The following is a 23023-nucleotide window of genomic DNA, read 5'->3' as shown; positions in this document are numbered from 1 at the left end:
AACAGAAACTCTCGACGATTATCCTGCACTGAGTAACGCTGAATAACGAACCGCTGTTCTTAGTCATTCACGTATATTTAGACTGAAATATGAGCGACAGGTAATTAAACACGCCTTCCTTCTGCTTCTATTGGCTGACAGGCCAATTGATGTGTGTTCTGATTGGATAAATATACGAAAAGTCCAAAGTGCGAAATGGGTGGGGTGTCTGAAAAATAGCCTGCAGGAAAATAAAATAAAATGGCCTAAATTTGGGTCTGTTATAAATTCGTATCTGTTGTGCAAATATTTTTACAGTTTACAGGAAAGAAAGCAGAAATTGTTTTAATCAAATATGAGAGTTTCATTGAAAAGCTGGGTGCATGTCTATATGTGCTGTATTGATACTGAGCTCATAATATGAAGCAGGAATATTGTAGTGTGGACAGATCGGTGTATCGTCAGGACTGAACCTTTCCTACCTTTTTAAAACAAACAAAACGTTTTTTTTTCATTCTGTTTGTGCTAAAAATAGAAGGTGCTCTTTAATTATTTGTATATTTTTATTATATAAAATTACATTTAACTGTAAATTGTCTTGGAACTGAATATCTGTTCCTTGTAAATATTTGTAGAATTTCCTCATTTTGTTTTTTTATTACTTTTATTAGTTGCAGTAACTTGTTCTCTGCTTTATCGCTACTACCCCAAACACAGCAGAAGGCACTAAATATGGGATTCAATTCGGAGAATATGTTTGATTGTATAATAAGACAATGTTTAGTAAGTAAGACGGTTGGCTTGTCCTTTATTTCGTTTATTTAGATTTTTGAGAAACAGAGAGCGAGCCCCTGCATTTCTCCACAGCACTGCACTCCAGTACATATTAATAACGACTCCACAAATAACATTTCTTATTGACAAATGTTTACAGTCGATGTCGTCTAGAAAGTCGAAGAATCGATGAAGCCCATTTCCTCAGAGCAAGTAATATAAATTGTAGAACATCTAAAAATGTCATTGTCTAAAAAGAAAATATTCAGTAAGAATAAAATCATTCATAGATGACATATTGATTGTTTAATTTCAGTTTATTTTCTGGACATTTTTGGATAACAATGATTTTTTTTACAAATGCAGTAATATAACAATAACCTTCACAGAAGGAGATAAACTCAAAACATTTCAGATTCTGAGAGTCTTATCATAAGCTAAGCTAATATAGCTAAATTAATAATATTCTCATACATGAAAACACATGCATTTGATTTATCAAAATCACAAAGATCTTGTGTTACAATGTTTAGACTGCAGAGAGTCTAAAATCAACAGTCTGATCTAGATCTCACTCCATAGGAGCAGAAAGTACTGGATTAAAGAATGTCACAGACATTTTACACTCAAGAGTTCAGATTAGAGACGTACATCAGTTTGTTCAAATCAAAAGTTCCCATTTCAAACAGAAATCATTTTCTTACACAGGAAGAGAAAGAAGATCAGAGGAAGAGCTTTCTTTGACTGAAAGCAGATTTAAAACAAGCTGCAAACTGCAGAGAACATCCACCCACTATGGGCTTTCCTCCACCTTCAGACACACATGAAGGATGGAGAGATTCTTCTCACATAGTGAGAATGAGACATAAAGAAAGAAGGAATAAATTCCTACACATTTAGGAAATCTTAGTGAATGTCAATCTTAGACTGACATGTTAAAGTGTGTTTCCTAATGGTAAAGTGTCCACAGGGTCTACCAGGGTCTCCAGAGAGCACTAGAGGCTGGAGGTTCATCTTTGCTGCTGGTGCTGCAGGCTGGAGAGCTGAGCTGCAGGACACTGGTGCTGTTCTTCATGGAAGGCTGCATGGTGAGGAAGTGTCTCAGCAGTCTTCTCTGGGACGGAGCTGCTGTAGCCTTCTACACCTGCTGTAGCCTTCATCGTCTGCAGTGGAGCAGACAGAGTTGTTGTGGGACTGCTGCTGCTGCTGCTGCTTCAGGAATTGAAGCGTCATCTCCAGGATGTCTGCTTTCTCCTGTCTGGAATCAGGCTGCTGCTTTAGGAATTCTCAACCCAGGAGAGACTTGAGCTTCTCCATGCTGCTGTTGATGCGTTCTCTCCTCATCTTCTCCACTATCGGCTTCCTCAGCTGGAGAGAGAAAAGAAATGCAGGTTAAATTCCACTGATCAACTTCTGATTTCCACACTAAATCAATCTGGAACTGAAACACATGAGATGAGCTGCTTTAGTAGATTTACCTTGTTTGAAAGTGGAAGATGATCTCTGGAGTAGATGAGAGCTGCACTGACTGTAGGAGTCATGGCTGTGTGTCTTCTGTTGAGTTCTCTGGGAGGAGAAGATGTGAGCTGTGCTGATCTTTCTCTCTCTCTCTCTCTCTCCTCTATTTATACTCCACAATCTCCATATGAATGTGTGAGGATTGGGTTTGCTAGAGGTTCTCACAGTCTGCAGCCAATGAGAGAGCTCGAATGACACTAAGGATCGGAGGGCTGCCACATGCTCAACAAAGTGTGTGTTCCTCAGAAAACAATGAGTCCAGATCTGAACAGCAGGTGGAGGGGTGTGTATGAGAGAGAGAAGTGTGTGAGAAAGTGAAGACCTCCAGCTCTCTCACTGACAATATGGGGTTAATTGGTCAAACAGCACGTGCTGCTCATATAGTGTTTATTGTGTGATATATATGGGGAAATAAACATTTTAGAAATATAATTATTATTTCTTTAAGACCCTAGGGCTGAATAAAAAAAAAAAATAAAACAGTTTTAGTAAATATATAAATTTCACATAAATTTCAATAGCTAAATTCCAGCATATCATGTGATGTCATGTAAATCAGTGTATCTGAGAGCAGGAGTGTGTGAGCAGTAGAGGAGTGAGACTCTCTCTCCAGAGCTTTCCCACACTCTCTCCATTCATACACACACAGCTGAATAGAAGTGTGCCCCATTACATGCAGCTCAGCAGATGGTCAACAACTCACACACACGAGGAAGAGCAACCATGTGAACATCACTACTGTTAAGAGAAGAGAGATTAGTGAAATACTGAATATGTGATCATTTATAATCATATCTAAACATTTATTAAGACAATATTCAGTTTTTTACTTATTTAAAGATTATTGACTGAGGGGTCTCAATTTAACAGAACACACCACCCTTTTACACATCTGTCTATCTGTATAGACAGTGCTAGATGGCAGTTTAAGAAAGCTCAGTACAATCAGTACTAAACAGACTCATCTATATAAAAATAATCATCTTATTTCTACACTCTGCTTCTTATTAAAAAAAACATTTTAAAATCAGACAGTAATATAATCTTAGAGTCAGTCCTGCTCTGAGAGAAACACTGATCAGGCTGTTAATGCTGTTTAATCAGCACGTGCTGTATCACTAATTATTCTGTGAAGGGGGGCTTTAACCAGGGGGTCTTTCTCACACACTGTCCAACACACACACACACACTTATCCCCCCTTAACCCCCACTTCGCAGAGATGAGAACACTGTTTACTGATCAATACACTCAGCATGGAGTATAATGTAGTTTTCTGCTCTTAAGCTTTCTTTATACTTCCAGTCTCGTTTATTTTCAATTGACCTTACGAGCTCTAGTAGTGCAAAAACAGAATTTTTGTTTATAAATAAACACAGGTAAACTATTGAGAAATACTTTAGCTAGTTGTTTAGTACATTTTTATATAATTCTAGATGAATTATTCATTTTAGGTCAGGTTTGGAGAACTCTGGTGCAACAGGGCTGATTTCCTGTACAGTTTTATGGGTTTTCTGTACAAACACATCTGATCACACTCATCAGTTTCCAGGTTTAATAATTCCTGAAACATGTAAATCACCAAACTGTGCAGAACTTTAGTCCTTAGTTTCCCATCCCTGATTAAGAGGGTTAACTCAGCAAAGGTGCTTCATGCAGCAGATAGGCCTTATTCTGTACTCTGTGTTCCGTTTTGTCTGGATTTCTATGATACACGCAGTTCACAGATCAGCTAGCAAGGGCAGAAAACACAACTCTAATTTTATTTTACTATTTTTTATTTCAATATAGTTCATTAGTAGTATTTAAATAATGTTGTTCTTGTTAAATAAATTGTATGTAAATTAAACTGAGTTTTTAAAGACAGTTTAAATGGAATTATTGTACCTCTACTTCCAGATCTTACTAGTCTAAACCGTTATTAATAATAATTTGTAGAGGACTGCACTGTACAGTAGAACAGTTCTAGAGTCCAAGAATAGAAAAAAATATCAAACTGAGCAGAACTGAAAAGTGTTACTGATGCAGCAGATGGATTCCATCAACATATAAAATACAAATTTATAATAAATTTAACAGATATTTAAATGCAATTGTCTCTTTCACTTAAAGAGGAAATAAGGTTAGGATAATTAATTATATTTTCCACATGATATTTCTGGTCAGGTAAGTATAACAAATAAAAGTGTAGTAAAAACAGTGATGTAATACATTGGTTTAAATGTAGCTGTCTTATATTCATGTTATGATAGTAATGTTGGTCTTCATGGTAAAGATATTTTTTATGGAATTTTAATGAACACCTGTCTGAACAATACGGTTTTCTGGATCTCTCTTTACCTGAAGAATCGATGATCTGAAGAACACATTTCAGAGTTTATTTTCATAATAGTTTTTCTCCCAAACCACCTGTTTTATTCATTTTAGTAGATGATTAAAATTTAAAAGCAAGTGATCAGGTAGATTAATGTATTTATTCGTGTCACAGTGTCTTAGATGTGATACATTTCTTCATAGTAAGTAATATAATATGTAGAAGATCTAAAAATTTAATTGTCTAAAAGGATCATATTCAGCAGGAACAGAATCATTCACAGAGAACATATTGATTGTTTCATTTCAGTTTATTTTCAGGACATTTTTGGATATAATGATTTTGTGTTTTCACAAACACAGTAATATAACATTAATAACCTTCACTGAAGGAGATAAACTCAAAACATTTCAGGTTCTGAGAGTCTCTTAAAGTTGTAATAAACTCATAACAGACTGCACACAGCTAATATAGCTAAATTAATCATATTCTCATACATGAAAACACATGCATTTGTTTTATCAAAATCACAAAGATCTTGTGTAACAATGTTTAGACTGCAGAGAGTCTAAAATCAACAGTCTGATCTAGATCTCACTCCATAGGAGCAGAAAGTACTGGATTAAAGAATGTCACAGACATTTTACACTCAAGAGTTCAGATTAGAGACGTACATCAGTTTGTTCAAATCAAAAGTTCCCATTTCAAACAGAAATCATTTTCTTACACAGGAAGAGAAAGAAGATCAGAGGAAGAGCTTTCTTTGACTGAAAGCAGATTTAAAACAAGCTGCAAACTGCAGAGAACATCCACCCACTATGGGCTTTCCTCCACCTTCAGACACACATGAAGGATGGAGAGATTCTTCTCACATAGTGAGAATGAGACATAAAGAAAGAAGGAATAAATTCCTACACATTTAGGAAATCTTAGTGAATGTCAATCTTAGACTGACATGTTAAAGTGTGTTTCCTAATGGTAAAGTGTCCACAGGGTCTACCAGGGTCTCCAGAGAGCACTAGAGGCTGGAGGTTCCTCTTTGCTGCTGGTGCTGCAGGCTGGAGAGCTGAGCTGCAGGACACTGGTGCTGTTCTTCGTGGAAGGCTGCATGGTGAGGAAGTGTCTCAGCAGTCTTCTCTGGGACGGAGCTGCTGTAGCCTTCTACACCTGCTGTAGCCTTCATCGTCTGCAGTGGAGCAGACAGAGTTGTTGTGGGACTGCTGCTGCTGCTTCAGGAATTGAAGCGTCATCTCCAGGATGTCTGCTTTCTCCTGTCTGGAATCAGGCTGCTGCTTTAGGAATTCTCCACCCAGGAGAGACTTGAGCTTCTCCATGCTGCTGTTGATGCGTTCTCTCCTCATCTTCTCCACTATCGGCTTCCTCAGCTGGAGAGAGAAAAGAAATGCAGGTTAAATTCCACTGATCAACTTCTGATTTCCACACTAAATCAATCTGGAACTGAAACACATGAAATGAGCTGCTTTAGTAGATTTACCTTGTTTGAAAGTGGAAGATGATCTCTGGAGTAGATGAGAGCTGCACTGACTGTAGGAGTCATGGCTGTGTGTCTTCTGTTGAGTTCTCTGGGAGGAGAAGATGTGAGCTGTGCTGATCTTTCTCTCTCTCTCTCTCCTCTATTTATACTCCACAATCTCCATATGAATGTGTGAGGATTGGGTTTGCTGGAGGTTCTCACAGTCTGCAGCCAATGAGAGAGCTCGAATGACACTAAGGATCGGAGGGCTGCCACATGCTCAACAAAGTGTGTGTTCCTCAGAAAACAATGAGTCCAGATCTGAACAGCAGGTGGAGGGGTGTGTATGAGAGAGAGAAGTGTGTGAGAAAGTGAAGACCTCCAGCTCTCTCACTGACAATATGGGGTTAATTGGTCAAACAGCACGTGCTGCTCATATAGTGTTTATTGTGTGATATATATGGGGAAATAAACATTTTAGAAATACAATTCTTATATGTTTCTTCAAGATTTCAGGCCAGAAAATTAAAAATAAAAATAATATCAGGTTTAAAAGAATATAGAAATTTCATATTAGAGTAATATTAGCTAAATTCCAGCATATCATGTGATGCCATATAAATCAGTGTATCTGAGAGCAGGAGTGTGTGAGCAGTAGAGGAGTGAGACTCTCTCTCCAGAGCTTTCCCACAGTCTCATACACACACAGCTGAATAGAAGTGTGCCCCATTACATGCAGCTCAGCAGATGGTCAACGACTCACACACATGAAGAGGAGCTCTATGAACATCACTCCTTTTAAGAGAATAGATTATTAGTAAAACATTAAATCTAAAAAACATTTTATTTAAAAAACATACTTATTTAAATTTTATTAAATAATTTATTAAGATAATACTTTTTTAAAAACTTTTTTTAAGACTGTTGACTGAGGCGTCTCAACTCTCCTGTTCCACATCTGTCTTACTGTATTGACAGTGCTAGAAAGCTAGAAAGTTTAAGAAAGCTGAGTACAGTGAGAACTACAAAGACTCTTCTATTTAAAAAGGATCATCTCATTTCTAAACTCTGCTTCTTATTTAAGAATCATTTTAAAATCAGACAGTAATATAATCTGAGAGTCAGTCCTGCTCTGAGAGAAACACTGATCAGACTGTTCATGCTGTTTAAATGGCACGTGCTGTATCACTAATTATTCTGTGTGTGTGGGGGGGGGGGGGCTTTAACCAGGGGGTCTTTCTCAAACACTGTCTAACACACACACATACACACACACACAGACACACACACACACACGCACACACACATATCCCCCTCAGCCTGATTCCCAGAGAGGAGAACACTGTTTAGTGATCAATACACTCATCATGGAGTATAATGTAGTTTTCTGCTCTTAAGCTTTCTTTATACTTCCAGTCTCGTTTATTTGCAGTTGACCTTATGACCTTTAGTAGTGCAATATTTGTTTATAAATAAACACAGACTAACTATTGGGAAATGTTTTATCTAGTTGTTTAATAAATTTTTATATAATTCTAGATTAATTATTAATTTTGGTCAGGTTTGGAGAACTCTGGTGCTGCATGGCAGATTTCCTGTACAGTTTTTTGGGTTTCCTGTACAAACACACCTGATCACACTCATCAGTTTCCAGGTTTAGTCATTACTGAAACATATAAATAACCAAACTGTGCAGAACTTTAGTTCTTTGTTTCCCATCCCTGATTTAGAGGTTTAACTCAGCCCTATGCTGTACTCTGTGTTGTCTTTTATGGGGTTTTTTGGTGCATGCAGTGCACAGATCAGCCAGCATGGGCAGAAAACACAAACCTCATTTTATTTTATTTTTTCTATAATTCATTATAGTTTATTAGTAGTATTCAGGGCTGGACTTGTAATTTGGGAAAATGCCCGGTGGGCCGACAGTCCTCAGGGGCCGATGCTGATTTTTATTCTTCCTTTTTTTGCTAAAAGACCGGCCCACAAGTTAGAGGGGGTGGCCCATTGGCCCATATTCAATATAGACAGTGAATTGAACCAATCAGGATATAGGAAGACAGTGGCCACACCCCTTCCTTTGCGTGGTTTAGCTCTGAGCACATGGGCGACTGGAAACAGTGCACCGGAGAGTGCGTGCAGTGTCCGGCGCTCGTGCTCGTGCTCTCTCTCTCTCTCTCTCTCTCTCGCTCGCTCGCTCGCTCGCTTAATCGCGCGTGCTCTTTCTTTATCTCTGAATGGCTCTGTCTCTTTTTCTCGCTCTCTCCCTTTTTTCTCTGTCTCTCGCTCGCTTTCTCTCTCTCTTTTTCTCCCTCTTGTGCTCTCTCTCTGACTGGCTCTCTCTCTCTTTTTCTCGCTCTCTCCCTTTTTTCTCTGTCTTTCGATTGCTTTCTGTCTCCCTGACTGTCTCTCTTTATTTCTCCCTCGCTCGCTCTCTCTCTCTGATGTAAGTGATTGACACCACTAATATAATTTAATTTTATCAATCTAAAGCTTATATTTCTTAAAAAAGAACTCAAACACTAAAATGCATCCAGTAAATACTGTTGTTTTTGTACATTAAATCACATTGTAAATTAAAAAGTGTTTGAAAAACAGTTTAAATTGAATTATTGTACCTCTAATTCCAGATCTTACTAGTATAAACACTTTATTAATAATAATTTATAAAGGACTGCACTGTACAGTGGAATAGTCCTAGAGCCCTACAACAGAACTCAAAAGTGTTACCGATGCAGCAGGTGGGTCTCATCGAAGACTTATATCTATGGTAAATATAATAAATATTTTAGTCTCTTTCACTCAAAGAGGAAATTAATTTGGGCTTATTAATCATTCTTTACCCTGTTATAAATAAATTTTTATGCGTAATTATTTTCTAATTTTAATACATTTGTGAGTCTTACAAAAAATGTGTGGTAAAAACTGTGATGTAATACACTGGTTCAAATTTGGGCGTTTCATATTCATGTTATGATAGTAATGTTGGTCTCCATGGTAAAGATATTTTTTTGGAGCTTTAACGAATCTGATACTGTAAATTTGATCAGTCATTTACCAACACATGACTGAACAAGACGGTTTTCTTGCTCTCTCTCAACCTGAAGAACCAATGTGTCATGTCTGGTGCTGAAAGCACGTCTGTGTCTCCCACATCCAGCTCTATCTGCGATTCTCACAGTAACAACTACAATACCCAGAACGCACCACTCCATGACACAACACACACTCCCGATCACGTGTCACGTCACATGACGCCACCAGGAAGCCCCGAGTACTGATTACCCACAGTATATAAGGACCATGCTCACGCTCACACCTCGCCGAGTATCTGTTTGGTAATTCCTACAATACAAAGCGTTTCTCTTGCCCTTGCTATCTTCCGTGTATGATCTTGTTTTTGTTTTCTACCGACGTTGATTTTTGCCTGCTCCCTTGTGTTGGATACCCGTGTATGACCTGGACTGTTTATTGTACTTTGGATTTTGCCTACCCTGTTATACTGCCTACCTGTGTATGAACTCTGGACTGTCTTCCGTTTTTGGTATGGTTTTTCTACACTGTGTGTTTTTGGTACTGACCCTGTTTCCGTTGACTACCCCTGTCTGCTCTATAACTTTAAATAAAGTTATTTTATTGTATCTGCACCAGTCTCCTTCCTGTCTGGCCCTGACAAGATGATCTGAAGAACACTTTTCAGATTTTATTTTCATTATAGTTTTTCTCCAAAATCACCTGTTTTTTCATTTTAGTAGATGATTAAAATTTGAAAGCAAGTGTTCAGTTAGATTAATGTGATTATTCGTGTCACAGGGTCTTAGATGTAATAGATTTCTTCATGGTAGGTAATATAATTTGTATTTGTATTTGAATAAATTGAATAAATGATCTAAAAATGTAATTGTCTAAAAAGGTCATATTCAGGAAAAGAATCATTCACATAGAACATATTGATTGTTTCATTTCAGTTTATTTTCAGGACATTTTTGGATATAATGATTTTGTGTTTTCACAAACACAGTAATATAACATTAATAACCTTCACTGAAGGAGATAAACTCAAAACATTTCAGGTTCTGAGAGTCTTAAAGTTGTAATAAACTCATAACAGACTGCACACAGCTAATATAGTTAAATTAATCATATTCTCATACATGAAAACACATGCATTTGTTTTATCAAAATCACAAAGATCTTGTGTAACAATGTTTAGACTGCAGAGAGTCTAAAATCAACAGTCTGATCTAGATCTCACTCCATAGGAGCAGAAAGTACTGGATTAAAGAATGTCACAGACATTTTACACTCAAGAGTTCAGATTAGAGACGTACATCAGTTTGTTCAAATCAAAAGTTCCCATTTCAAACAGAAATCATTTTCTTACACAGGAAGAGAAAGAAGATCAGAGGAAGAGCTTTCTTTGACTGAAAGCAGATTTAAAACAAGCTGCAAACTGCAGAGAACATCCACCCACTATGGGCTTTCCTCCACCTTCAGACACACATGAAGGATGGAGAGATTCTTCTCACATAGTGAGAATGAGACATAAAGAAAGAAGGAATAAATTCCTACACATTTAGGAAATCTTAGTGAATATCAATCTTAGACTGACATGTTAAAGTGTGTTTCCTAATGGTAAAGTGTCCACAGGGTCTACCAGGGTCTCCAGAGAGCACTAGAGGCTGGAGGTTCCTCTTTGCTGCTGGTGCTGCAGGCTGGAGAGCTGAGCTGCAGGACACTGGTGCTGTTCTTCATGGAAGGCTGCATGGTGAGGAAGTGTCTCAGCAGTCTTCTCTGGGAGGGAGTCTGAACTCCACACTGAGACAGGAAGCTGACGGCCTCCTGCACACACCTGCTGTAGCCTTCATCGTCTGCAGTGGAGCAGCCAGAGTTGTTGTGGGACTGCTGCTGCTGCTGCTGCTTCAGGAATTGAAGCGTCATCTCCAGGATGTCTGCTTTCTCCTGTCTGGAATCAGGCTGCTGCTTTAGGAATTCTCCACCCAGGAGAGACTTGAGCTTCTCCATGCTGCTGTTGATGCGTTCTCTCCTCATCTTCTCCACTATCGGCTTCCTCAGCTGGAGAGAGAAAAGAAATGCAGGTTAAATTCCACTGATCAACTTCTGATTTCACACTAAATCAATCTGGAACTGAAACACATGAGATGAGCTGCTTTAGTAGATTTACCTTGTTTGAAAGTGGAAGATGATCTCTGGAGTAGATGAGAGCTGCACTGACTGTAGGAGTCATGGCTGTGTGTCTTCTGTTGAGTTCTCTGGGAGGAGAAGATGTGAGCTGTGCTGATCTTTCTCTCTCTCTCTCTCCTCTATTTATACTCCACAATCTCCATATGAATGTGTGAGGATTGGGTTTGCTAGAGGTTCTCACAGTCTGCAGCCAATGAGAGAGCTCGAATGACACTAAGGATCGGAGGGCTGCCACATGCTCAACAAAGTGTGTGTTCCTCAGAAAACAATGAGTCCAGATCTGAACAGCAGGTGGAGGCGTGTGTATGAGAGAGAGAAGTGTGTGAGAAAGTGAAGACCTCCAGCTCTCTCACTGACAATATGGGGTTAATTGGTCAAACAGCACGTGCTGCTCATTTAGTGTTTATTGTGTGATATATATGGAGAAATAAACATTTTAGAAATATAATTCTTATAAGTGTCTTTAAGACCTCAGGACTGAAAATTAAAAACAGAAAATAATATCAGGTTTAATAAATATAGAAATGTATCATTAGATTCATCTTAGCTAAATTCCAGCATATCATGTGATGTCATGTAAATCAGTGTATCTGAGAGCAGGAGTGTGTGAGCAGTAGAGGAGTGAGACTCTCTCTCCAGAGCTTTCCCACACTCTCTCCATTCATACACACACAGCTGAATAGAAGTGTGCCCCATAACATGCAGCTCAGCAGATGGTCAACAGCTCAAACACATGAAGAGGAGCTCTATGAACATCACTCCTGTTAAGAGAATAGATTATTAGTAAAATACTAAATAGAAAAAACATTTTTAACTTATTTAAATTTTATTAAACAGTTTATTAAGATAATATTATTTTTTTAAACTTTTTTTTTAACACTGTTGGTTGAGCATGGCGTCTCAACTCTCCTGTTCCACATCTGTCCATCTGTATAGACAGTGTTAGAAGACAGTTTAAGAAAGCTGAGTACAATCAGATCTAAACAGACTCATCTATATAAAAATAATCATCTTATTTCTAAACTCTGCTTCTTACTTAAGAATCATTTTAAAATCAGACAGTAATAATGATCTGAGAGTCAGTCCTGCTTTAAAGAAACACTGCTCAGACTGTTCATGCTGTTTAAACAGCACGTGCTGTATCACTAATTATTCTATGGAGGGGGGCTTTAACCAGGGGGTCTTTCTCACACACTTTGTAACAGACACACACATTTCCCTCTCAGCCTGCTTCACAGAGATGAGAACACTGTTTAGTGATCAATACACTAATCGTGGAGTATGATGTAGCTTTCTGCTCTTTAGCTTCCTTTATTCTTCCAATGTGTTTATTGGCAGTTGAACTTTTGACCTTTTTAGAGCAAAAACTAAATATTTGTTAAACAAACATAGAAAAACTCCTGAGAAGTCTTTTAACTAGTTGTTCATTACCCTTTTGATAAATATTAGATTAATTAGCTATTTTATAATAGGTTTGTAGAACTCTTGTGCTGCAGGGCTAAATTCCTGTACAGTTTTTTTATTTTTTTATACAAACACATCTGATTACTGTCAGGTATGTAGCAAGGAAAGGTGGAGGAGGATGCCATATGTAATGTAATGTAATGTAATGTAAAAGGATGCCCAGGCCAGGTTATTATTAACCAAAATATGAAAACAAAACAGAACATAGGAACCTGAACACACTGAAACAAAAAAAACTAGCAACCTGAACTGACGAGAAAATGTACAAGAACACACGTACAAGACAAACATAATCTGAAACAAAGGGGCTATATATAAAGATAAGAGAAACAGGAAACACCTAGGAAAAGTAATGACGGGACGGGGCAACAAATGACATGTGGAAGCACTGAAGACAAGGGCGGAGACTAGGAGAACACAGAGAGCCACATGCAAGAAAGCACATGGCTAGGAAAAAAAACCCAGTGATAGAACGGGACAGACATGAAAAACAGGACAAGAACGTGACAATTAAACTCATTAGTTACCAGGTTTAGTTAGTTCTGGATCATGGAAGTCACCAAACTATGCTGACTGAACTCTAGTCCTCAGTTTCCTACCCCTGATTTAGAGGGTTAACTCAGCAAAAGTGATTAATGCACCAGATGGTCTTTTATTCTGTATTGTGTGTTCAGTCTTGTATGCATTTTTATGATGCATGCAGTTCACAGATCAGCCAGCAGGGGCAGAAATTACACATCTCACACATTCAGGAAAAATACAAAACAGAGCAGAACTGAAAAGTGGTACTGATGCAGCAGGTGGGTCTTATTAAAGTTATAAATTCATATAGTGAATTTAGATTTTAAAATAAACTGTCTCTCTCACTCAAAGAGGAGATGAGTTTCAGCTTTTCAATCTTACTTTACCCTGTCATATCTACATTATAATTAATACATTTTATTTTCCACATAATTTTAATGAGCATGTTGAGTCTAATAAATAACAGTGTTGTAAAAACAATGATGTAATACACCGGTTTAAATGTCACTTTTTCATGATCATGTTATGAGAGGAATACTGGTCTTAATGGTAAAGATATTTTCATGGAGCTTTAATGAAGCTAAAACTGGAAATCTGATCAGTCTTTTATCAACACCCGACTGAACAAGACGATTTTCTGGATCTCTCTTCACCTGAAAAAACGAGGATCTGAAGATTGCTTTTTGCCATTCTTACTTAAAATTGAGTGATAATTGACTTAGACCTCTATTTATTAATTTCTTGTGAAAATGTAGATGTTTTTCTCTTAAAGCATCTGTTTTATTTATTTTAGTAGTTGATTAACGTTTAAAAAGCAAGTGATCAGGTAGATTAATGTATTTATTCGTGTCACAGTGTCTTAGATGTGATAAATTTCTTCATAGTAAGTAATATAATATGTAGAAGATCTAAAAATGTAATTGTCTAAAAAGATCATATTCAGCAAGAACAGAATCATTCATAGAGAACATATTGATTGTTTCATTTCAGTTTATTTTCAGGACATTTTTGGATATAATGATTTTGTGTTTTCACAAAAACAGTAATATAACATTAATAACCTTCACTGAAGGAGATAAACTCAAAACATTTCAGGTTCTGAGAGTCTTAAAGTTGTAATAAACTCATAACAGACTGCACACAGCTAATATAGCTAAATTAATCATATTCTCATACATGAAAACACATGCATTTGTTTTATCAAAATCACAAAGACCTTGTGTTACAATGTTTAGACTGCAGAGAGTCTAAAATCAACAGTCTGATCTAGATCTCACTCCATAGGAGCAGAAAGTACTGGATTAAAGAATGTCACAGACATTTTACACTCAAGAGTTCAGATTAGAGACGTACATCAGTTTGTTCAAATGAAAAGTTCCCATTTCAAACAGAAATCATTTTCTTACACAGGAAGAGAAAGAAGATCAGAGGAAGAGCTTTCTTTGACTGAAAGCAGATTTAAAACAAGCTGCAAACTGCAGAGAACATCCACCCACTATGGGCTTTCCTCCACCTTCAGACACACATGAAGGATGGAGAGATTCTTCTCACATAGTGAGAATGAGACATAAAGAAAGAAGGAATAAATTCCTACACATTTAGGAAATCTTAGTGAATGTCAATCTTAGACTGACATGTTAAAGTGTGTTTCCTAATGGTAAAGTGTCCACAGGGTCTACCAGGGTCTCCAGAGAGCACTAGAGGCTGGAGGTTCCTCTTTGCTGCTGGTGCTGCAGGCTGAAGAGCTGAGCTGCAGGACACTGGTGCTGTTCTTCATGGAAGGCTGCATGGTGAGGAAGTGTCTCAGCAGTCTTCTCTGGGAGGGAGTCTGAACTCCACACTGAGACAGGAAGCTGACGGCCTCCTGCACACACCTGCTGTAGCCTTCATCGTCTGCAGTGGAGCAGACAGAGTTGTTGTGGGACTGCTGCTGCTGCTGCTGCTTCAGGAATTGAAGCGTCATCTCCAGGATGTCTGCTTTCTCCTGTCTGGAATCAGGCTGCTGCTTTAGGAATTCTCCACCCAGGAGAGACTTGAGCTTCTCCATGCTGCTGTTGATGCGTTCTCTCCTCATCTTCTCCACTATCGGCTTCCTCAGCTGGAGAGAGAAAAGAAATGCAGGTTTAATTCCACTGATCAACTTCTGATTTCACACTAAATCAATCTGGAACTGAAACACATGAGATGAGCTGCTTTAGTAGATTTACCTTGTTTGAAAGTGGAAGATGATCTCTGGAGTAGATGAGAGCTGCACTGACTGTAGGAGTCATGGCTGTGTGTCTTCTGTTGAGTTCTCTGCGAGGAGAAGATGTGAGCTGTGCTGATCTTTCTCTCTCTCTCTCTCTCTCCTCTATTTATACTCCACAATCTCCATATGAATGTGTGAGGATTGGGTTTGCTAGAGGTTCTCACAGTCTGCAGCCAATGGGAGAGCTCGAATGACACTAAGGACCGGAGGGCTGCCACATGCTCAACAAAGTGTGTATTCCTCAGAAAACAATGAGTCCAGATCTGAACAGCAGGTGGAGGCGTGTGTATGAGAGAGAGAAGTGTGTGAGAAAGTGAAGACCTCCAGCTCTCTCACTGACAATATGGGGTTAATTGGTCAAACAGCACGTGCTGCTCATATAGTGTTTATTGTGTGATATATATGGGGAAATAAACATTTAATAAATACAATTCTTATAAGACCTCAGGGCTAAAAAATAAAAATTAATACCACGTTAAAAAAAATATAGAAATTTCATATTAGAGTAATATTAGCTAAATTCCAGCATATCATGTGATGTCATGTAAATCAGTGTATCTGAGAGCAGGAGTGTGTGAACAGTAGAGGAGTGAGAGTCTCTCTCCAGAGCTTTCCCACACTCTCTCCATTCATACACACACAGCTGAATAGAAGTATGCCCCATTACATGCAGCTCAGCAGATGGTCAACAGCTCACACCCATGAGCTTTATGAACAGCACTACTGTTAAGAAAATAGATTATTAGTAAAACATTAAATGTAAAAAATATTTTAAATTGTATAAAATAATTTATTAAGATAATATATATATATATATATATATATATATATATATATATATATATATATATATATATATATATATTACGTTTTTTTAAGACTGTTGGTTGAGCATGGCATCTCAACTTCCCCTGTTGCACATCTGTCCATCTGTATAGACAGTGCTAGACGGTAGTTTAAGAAAGCTGTGTAAAATCAGATCTAAACAGACTCTTCTATATAAAAAGGATCATCTCAGTTCTAAACTCTGCTTCTTATTTAAGAATCATTTTAAAATCAGACAGTAATATAATCTGAGAGTGAGTCCTGCTCTGAAAAAAACACTGCTCAGACTGTTCATAGTGTTTAAACTGTATCACTAATTATTCTATGGAGGGGGGCTTTAACCAGGGGGTCTTTCTCACACACTCTGTAACAGACACACACATTTCCCTCTCAGCCTGCTTCACAGAGATGAGAACACTGTTTAGTGATCAATACACTAATCGTGGAGTATGATGTAGCTTTCTGCTCTTAAGCTTCCTTTATACTTCCAATGTGTTTATTGACAGTTGAACTTTTGACCTTTTTAGAGCAAAAACAAAATGTTTGTTAAACAAACATAGAAAAACTGCTGAGAAGTCTTTTAACTAGTTGTTCATTAGGCTTTTGATTAATTTTAGATTAATACCAATTTTACATTAGGTTTGGAGAACTCTTGTGCTGCAGGGCTAAATTCCTGTACAGTTTTTTGATTTTTTTATACAAACACATCTGATTACTGTCAGATATGTAGCAAGGAAAGGTGGAGGAGAATGCCAAAGCCAGGTAATTATTAACCAAAATACGAAGACAAAACAGAACATAGGAACCTGAACACATTGAAACAAATAAAAAACTACCAACCTGAACTGACGAGAAAATGTACAAGAACACACGTACAAGACAAACATAATCTGAAACAAAGGGGCTATATATAAAGATAAGAGAAACAGGAAACACCTGGGAAAGGTATTGAGGGGGCGGGGCAACAAATGACATGTGGAAGCACTGAAGACAAGGGCGGAGACTAGGAGAACACAGAGAGCCACATGCAAGAAAGCACATGGCTAGGAAAAAAAACCCAGTGATAGAACGGGACAGACATGAAAAACAGGACAAGAACGTGACAATTAAACTCATTAGTTACCAGGTTTAGTTAGTTCTGGATCATGGAAGTCACCAAACTATGCTGACTGAACTCTAGTCCTCAGTTTCCTACCCCTGATTTAGAGGGTTAACTCAGCAAAAGTGATTAATGCACCAGATGGTCTTTTATTCTGTATTGTGTGTTCAGTCTTGTATGCATTTTTATGATGCATGCAGTTCACAGATCAGCCAGCAGGGGCAGAAATTACACATCTCACACATTCAGGAAAAATACAAAACAGAGCAGAACTGAAAAGTGGTACTGATGCAGCAGGTGGGTCTTATTAAAGTCTACAGTGAATTTAGATTTTAAAATAAACTGTCTCTCTCACTCAAAGAGGAGATACGTTTAGGATTTTTCATCTTACTTTACCCTGTCTTATCTACATTATAATTAATACATTTTATTTTCCACGTGATTTTAATGATCATGTGAGTTTAACAAATAAAAATGTGGTAAAAACAATGATGTAATACACTGGTTCATATGTCGCTGTCTCGTGTTCATGTTATAATAGTAAAGTTGGTCTTAATGGTAAAGATGTTTTTATGGAGCTTGAATAAAGCTGAAACTTTAAATCTGATCAGTCTCCTATCAACACCCGACTGAACAAGATGGTTTTATGATTATTTTGTTAGCTGGAGAACGAATAATCTGAAGATGCCTTTTTAGTGTTTCTTGTCATCATACTTTCTTAAAATTAAGTGTAAATTTTGTTAGAATTATATTTATTCATTTCTTGTCAAAATGTAGAGTCTTTCTCATAAGTCCTGTTTTATTCATTGTAGTAGTTGATTAAAATTTAAAAGCAAGTGTTCAGGTAGATTAATGTCATAATTCATGTCACAGGATTTTAGGTGTAATTTATTTCTTTATAGTAAGTAATATGATTTGTAGAAAATCTAAAAAAGTAACTGTCTATAGAGATCATATTCAGCAAGAACAGAATCATTCATAGAAAACATATTGATTGTTTCATTTCAGTTTATTTTCAGGACATTTTGGATATAATGATTTTGTGTTTTCACAAAAACAGTAATATAACATTAATAACCTTCACTGAAGGAGATAAACTCAAAACATTTCAGGTTCTGAGAGTCTTAAAGTTGTAATAAACTCATAACAGACTGCACACAGCTAATATAGCTAAATTAATCATATTCTCATACATGAAAACACATGCATTTGTTTTATCAAAATCACAAAGATCTTGTGTAACAATGTTTAGACTGCAGAGAGTCCAAAATCAACAGTCTGATCTAGATCTCACTCCATAGGAGCAGAAAGTACTGGATTAAAGAATGTCACAGACATTTTACACTCAAGAGTTCAGATTAGAGACGTACATCAGTTTGTTCAAATCAAAAGTTCCCATTTCAAACAGAAATCATTTTCTTACACAGTAAGAGAAAGAAGATCAGAGGAAGAGCTTTCTTTGACTGAAAGCAGATTTAAAACAAGCTGCAAACTGCAGAGAACATCCACCCACTATGGGCTTTCCTCCACCTTCAGACACACATGAAGGATGGAGAGATTCTTCTCACATAGTGAGAATGAGACATAAAGAAAGAAGGAATAAATTCCTACACATTTAGGAAATCTTAGTGAATATCAATCTTAGACTGACATGTTAAAGTGTGTTTCCTAATGGTAAAGTGTCCACAGGGTCTACCAGGGTCTCCAGAGAGCACTAGAGGCTGGAGGTTCCTCTTTGCTGCTGGTGCTGCAGGCTCGAGAGCTGAGCTGCAGGACACTGGTGCTGTTCTTCATGGAAGGCTGCATGGTGAGGAAGTGTCTCAGCAGTCTTCTCTGGGACGGAGCTGCTGTAGCCTTCTACACCTGCTGTAGCCTTCATCGTCTGCAGTGGAGCAGCCAGAGTTGTTGTGGGACTGCTGCTGCTGCTTCAGGAATTGAAGCGTCATCTCCAGGATGTCTGCTTTCTCCTGTCTGGAATCAGGCTGCTGCTTTAGGAATTCTCCACCCAGGAGAGACTTGAGCTTCTCCATGCTGCTGTTGATGCGTTCTCTCCTCATCTTCTCCACTATCGGCTTCCTCAGCTGGAGAGAGAAAAGAAATGCAGGTTTAATTCCACTGATCAACTTCTGATTTCCACACTAAATCAATCTGGAACTGAAACACATGAAATGAGCTGCTTTAGTAGATTTACCTTGTTTGAAAGTGGAAGATGATCTCTGGAGTAGATGAGAGCTGCACTGACTGTAGGAGTCATGGCTGTGTGTCTTCTGTTGAGTTCTCTGGGAGGAGAAGATGTGAGCTGTGCTGATCTTTCTCTCTCTCTCTCTCCTCTATTTATACTCCACAATCTCCATATGAATGTGTGAGGATTGGGTTTGCTAGAGGTTCTCACAGTCTGCAGCCAATGAGAGAGCTCGAATGACACTAAGGATCGGAGGGCTGCCACATGCTCAACAAAGTGTGTGTTCCTCAGAAAACAATGAGTCCAGATCTGAACAGCAGGTGGAGGGGTGTGTATGAGAGAGAGAAGTGTGTGAGAAAGTGAAGACCTCCAGCTCTCTCACTGACAATATGGGGTTAATTGGTCAAACAGCACGTGCTGCTCATATAGTGTTTATTGTGTGATATATATGGGGAAATAAACATTTTATTATTTCTTTAAGACCCTAGGGCTGAATAAAAAAAATAATGTTAATAATAACTGTTTTAGTTAATATATAAATTTCACATAAATTTCAGTAGCTAAATTCCAGCATATCATGTGATGTCATGTAAATCAGTGTATCTGAGAGCAGGAGTGTGTGAGCAGTAGAGGAGTGCGACTCTCTCTCCAGAGCTTTCCCACACTCTCTCCATTCATACACACACAGCTGAATAGAAGTGTGCCCCATTACATGCAGCTCAGCAGATGGTCAACAACTCACACACATGAGGAAGAGCAACCATGTGAACATCACTACTGTTAAGAGAAGAGAGATTAGTGAAATACTGAATATGTGATCATTTATAATCATATCAAAACATTTATTAAGACAATATTCAGTTTTTTACTTATTTAAAGATTATTGACTGAGGGGTCTCAATTTAACAGAACACACCACCCTTTTACACATCTGTCTATCTGTATAGACAGTGCTAGACAGCAGTTTAAGAAAGCTCAGTACAATCAGTACTAAACAGACTCATCTATATAAAAATAATCATCTTATTTCTACACTCTGCTTCTTATTAAAAAAAACATTTTAAAATCAGACAGTAATATAATCTTAGAGTCAGTCCTGCTCTGAGAGAAACACTGATCAGACTGTTAATGCAGTTTAAACGGCATGTGCTGTATCACTAATTATTCTGTGAAGGGGGGGCTTTAACCAGGGGGTCTTTCTCACACACTGTCCAACACACACACACTTATCCCCCCTTAACCCCCACTTCGCAGAGATGAGAACACTGTTTACAGATCAATACACTCAGCATGGAGTATAATGTAGTTTTCTGCTCTTAAGCTTTCTTTATACTTCCAGTCTCGTTTATTTGCAGTTGACCTTACGAGCTCTAGTAGTGCAAAAACAGAATTTTTGTTTATAAATAAACACAGGTAAACTATTGAGAAATACTTTAGCTAGTTGTTTAGTACATTTTTATATAATTCTAGATGAATTATTCATTTTAGGTCAGGTTTGGAGAACTCTGGTGCAACAGGGCTGATTTCCTGTACAGTTTTTTGGGTTTCCTGTACAAACACACCTGATCACACTCATCAGTTTCCAGGTTTAATAATTCCTGAAACATGTAAATCACCAAACTGTGCAGAACTTTAGTCCTTAGTTTCCCATCCCTGATTAAGAGGGTTAACTCAGCAAAGGTGCTTCATGCAGCAGATAGGCCTTATTCTGTACTCTGTGTTCCGTTTTGTCTGGATTTCTATGATACACGCAGTTCACAGATCAGCTAGCAAGGGCAGAAAACACAACTCTAATTTTATTTTACTATTTTTTATTTCAATATAGTTCATTAGTAGTATTTAAATAATGTTGTTCTTGTTAAATAAATTGTATGTAAATTAAACTGAGTTTTTAAAGACAGTTTAAATGGAATTATTGTACCTCTACTTCCAGATCTTACTAGTCTAAACCGTTATTAATAATAATTTGTAGAGGACTGCACTGTACAGTAGAACAGTTCTAGAGTCCAAGAATAGAAAAAAATATCAAACTGAGCAGAACTGAAAAGTGTTACTGATGCAGCAGATGGATTCCATCAACATATAAAATACAAATTTATAATAAATTTAACAGATATTTAAATGCAATTGTCTCTTTCACTTAAAGAGGAAATAAGGTTAGGATAATTAATTATATTTTCCACATGATATTTCTGGTCAGGTAAGTATAACAAATAAAAGTGTAGTAAAAACAGTGATGTAATACATTGGTTTAAATGTAGCTGTCTTATATTCATGTTATGATAGTAATGTTGGTCTTCATGGTAAAGATATTTTTTATGGAATTTTAATGAACACCTGTCTGAACAATACGGTTTTCTGGATCTCTCTTTACCTGAAGAATCGATGATCTGAAGAACACATTTCAGAGTTTATTTTCATAATAGTTTTTCTCCCAAACCACCTGTTTTATTCATTTTAGTAGATGATTAAAATTTAAAAGCAAGTGATCAGGTAGATTAATGTATTTATTCGTGTCACAGTGTCTTAGATGTGATACATTTCTTCATAGTAAGTAATATAATATGTAGAAGATCTAAAAATTTAATTGTCTAAAAGGATCATATTCAGCAGGAACAGAATCATTCACAGAGAACATATTGATTGTTTCATTTCAGTTTATTTTCAGGACATTTTTGGATATAATGATTTTGTGTTTTCACAAACACAGTAATATAACATTAATAACCTTCACTGAAGGAGATAAACTCAAAACATTTCAGGTTCTGAGAGTCTTAAAGTTGTAATAAACTCATAACAGACTGCACACAGCTAATATAGCTAAATTAATCATATTCTCATACATGAAAACACATGCATTAGTTTTATCAAAATCACAAAGACCTTGTGTAACAATGTTTAGACTGCAGAGAGTCTAAAATCAACAGTCTGATCTAGATCTCACTCCATAGGAGCAGAAAGTACTGGATTAAAGAATGTCACAGACATTTTACACTCAAGAGTTCAGATTAGAGACGTACATCAGTTTGTTCAAATGAAAAGTTCCCATTTCAAACAGAAATCATTTTCTTACACAGTAAGAGAAAGAAGATCAGAGGAAGAGCTTTCTTTGACTGAAAGCAGATTAAAAACAAGCTGCAAACTGCAGAGAACATCCACCCACTATGGGCTTTCTTCCACCTTCAGACACACAGACACACTATCTTCTCACATAGTGAGAATGAGACATAAAGAAAGAAGGAATAAATTCCTACACATTTAGGAAATCTTAGTGAATGTCAATCTTAGACTGACTAGAGGCTGGAGGTTCCTCTTTGCTGCTGGTGCTGCAGGCTGAAGAGCTGAGCTGCAGGACACTGGTGCTGTTCTTCATGGAAGGCTGCATGGTGAGGAAGTGTCTCAGCAGTCTTCTCTGGGACGGAGT

General features: G+C 37.4%; 1 protein-coding gene, 1 long non-coding RNA gene and 4 pseudogenes across 2 annotated transcripts; all 6 read right to left on the bottom strand.

The window, feature by feature from the left end:
* Positions 1-1051: 1051 nt before the first annotated feature.
* LOC111189612 (transcription factor HES-5-like) lies at positions 1052-2379 on the bottom strand (annotated as a pseudogene).
* Positions 2380-4874: 2495 nt separating this feature from the next.
* Positions 4875-6335, bottom strand: LOC111189614 (transcription factor HES-5-like; annotated as a pseudogene).
* A 3669-nt stretch (positions 6336-10004) lies between these two features.
* On the bottom strand, positions 10005-11496 carry LOC125805063 (transcription factor HES-5-like; annotated as a pseudogene).
* A 2721-nt stretch (positions 11497-14217) lies between these two features.
* Positions 14218-15587, bottom strand: LOC111189615 (transcription factor HES-5-like). Its single transcript, XM_049485408.1, has 2 exons — positions 15453-15587; positions 14218-15343 (listed from the first exon to the last, which is right to left on the bottom strand). The coding sequence occupies exons 1-2, from the start codon at positions 15513-15515 to the stop codon at positions 14921-14923; spliced, it is 486 nt and encodes a 161-aa protein (XP_049341365.1). The 5' UTR covers positions 15516-15587; the 3' UTR covers positions 14218-14920.
* Positions 15588-18407: 2820 nt separating this feature from the next.
* LOC111189613 (transcription factor HES-5-like) lies at positions 18408-19865 on the bottom strand (annotated as a pseudogene).
* LOC125805068 (uncharacterized) lies at positions 18408-22786 on the bottom strand. The gene is made up of 2 exons (XR_007441350.1): positions 22483-22786; positions 18408-18650 (listed from the first exon to the last, which is right to left on the bottom strand). It is a non-coding gene; the product is annotated as an uncharacterized LOC125805068 (long non-coding RNA).
* Positions 22787-23023: the final 237 nt, after the last annotated feature.

The sequence above is a fragment of the Astyanax mexicanus genome, chromosome 1 (genome assembly GCF_023375975.1).
Source record: "Astyanax mexicanus isolate ESR-SI-001 chromosome 1, AstMex3_surface, whole genome shotgun sequence".
NCBI classification, from domain to species: domain Eukaryota; kingdom Metazoa; phylum Chordata; class Actinopteri; order Characiformes; family Acestrorhamphidae; genus Astyanax; species Astyanax mexicanus.
The sequence above is the reverse complement of the archived record's forward strand: the minus strand, read 5'-3'. Positions and strand labels throughout refer to the sequence as shown.

What these genes read in the sequence shown, in the direction of transcription:
- LOC111189615 (XM_049485408.1), bottom strand. Translation starts at nt 15,515, where the DNA reads ATGACTCCTACAGTCAGTGCAGCTCTCATCTACTCCAGAGATCATCTT. An exon ending in ATCTTCCACTTTCAAACAAG is followed by an intron (nt 15,344 to 15,452) that starts GTAAATCTACTA and finishes TTCTCTCTCCAG; the next exon opens with CTGAGGAAGCCGATAGTGGA.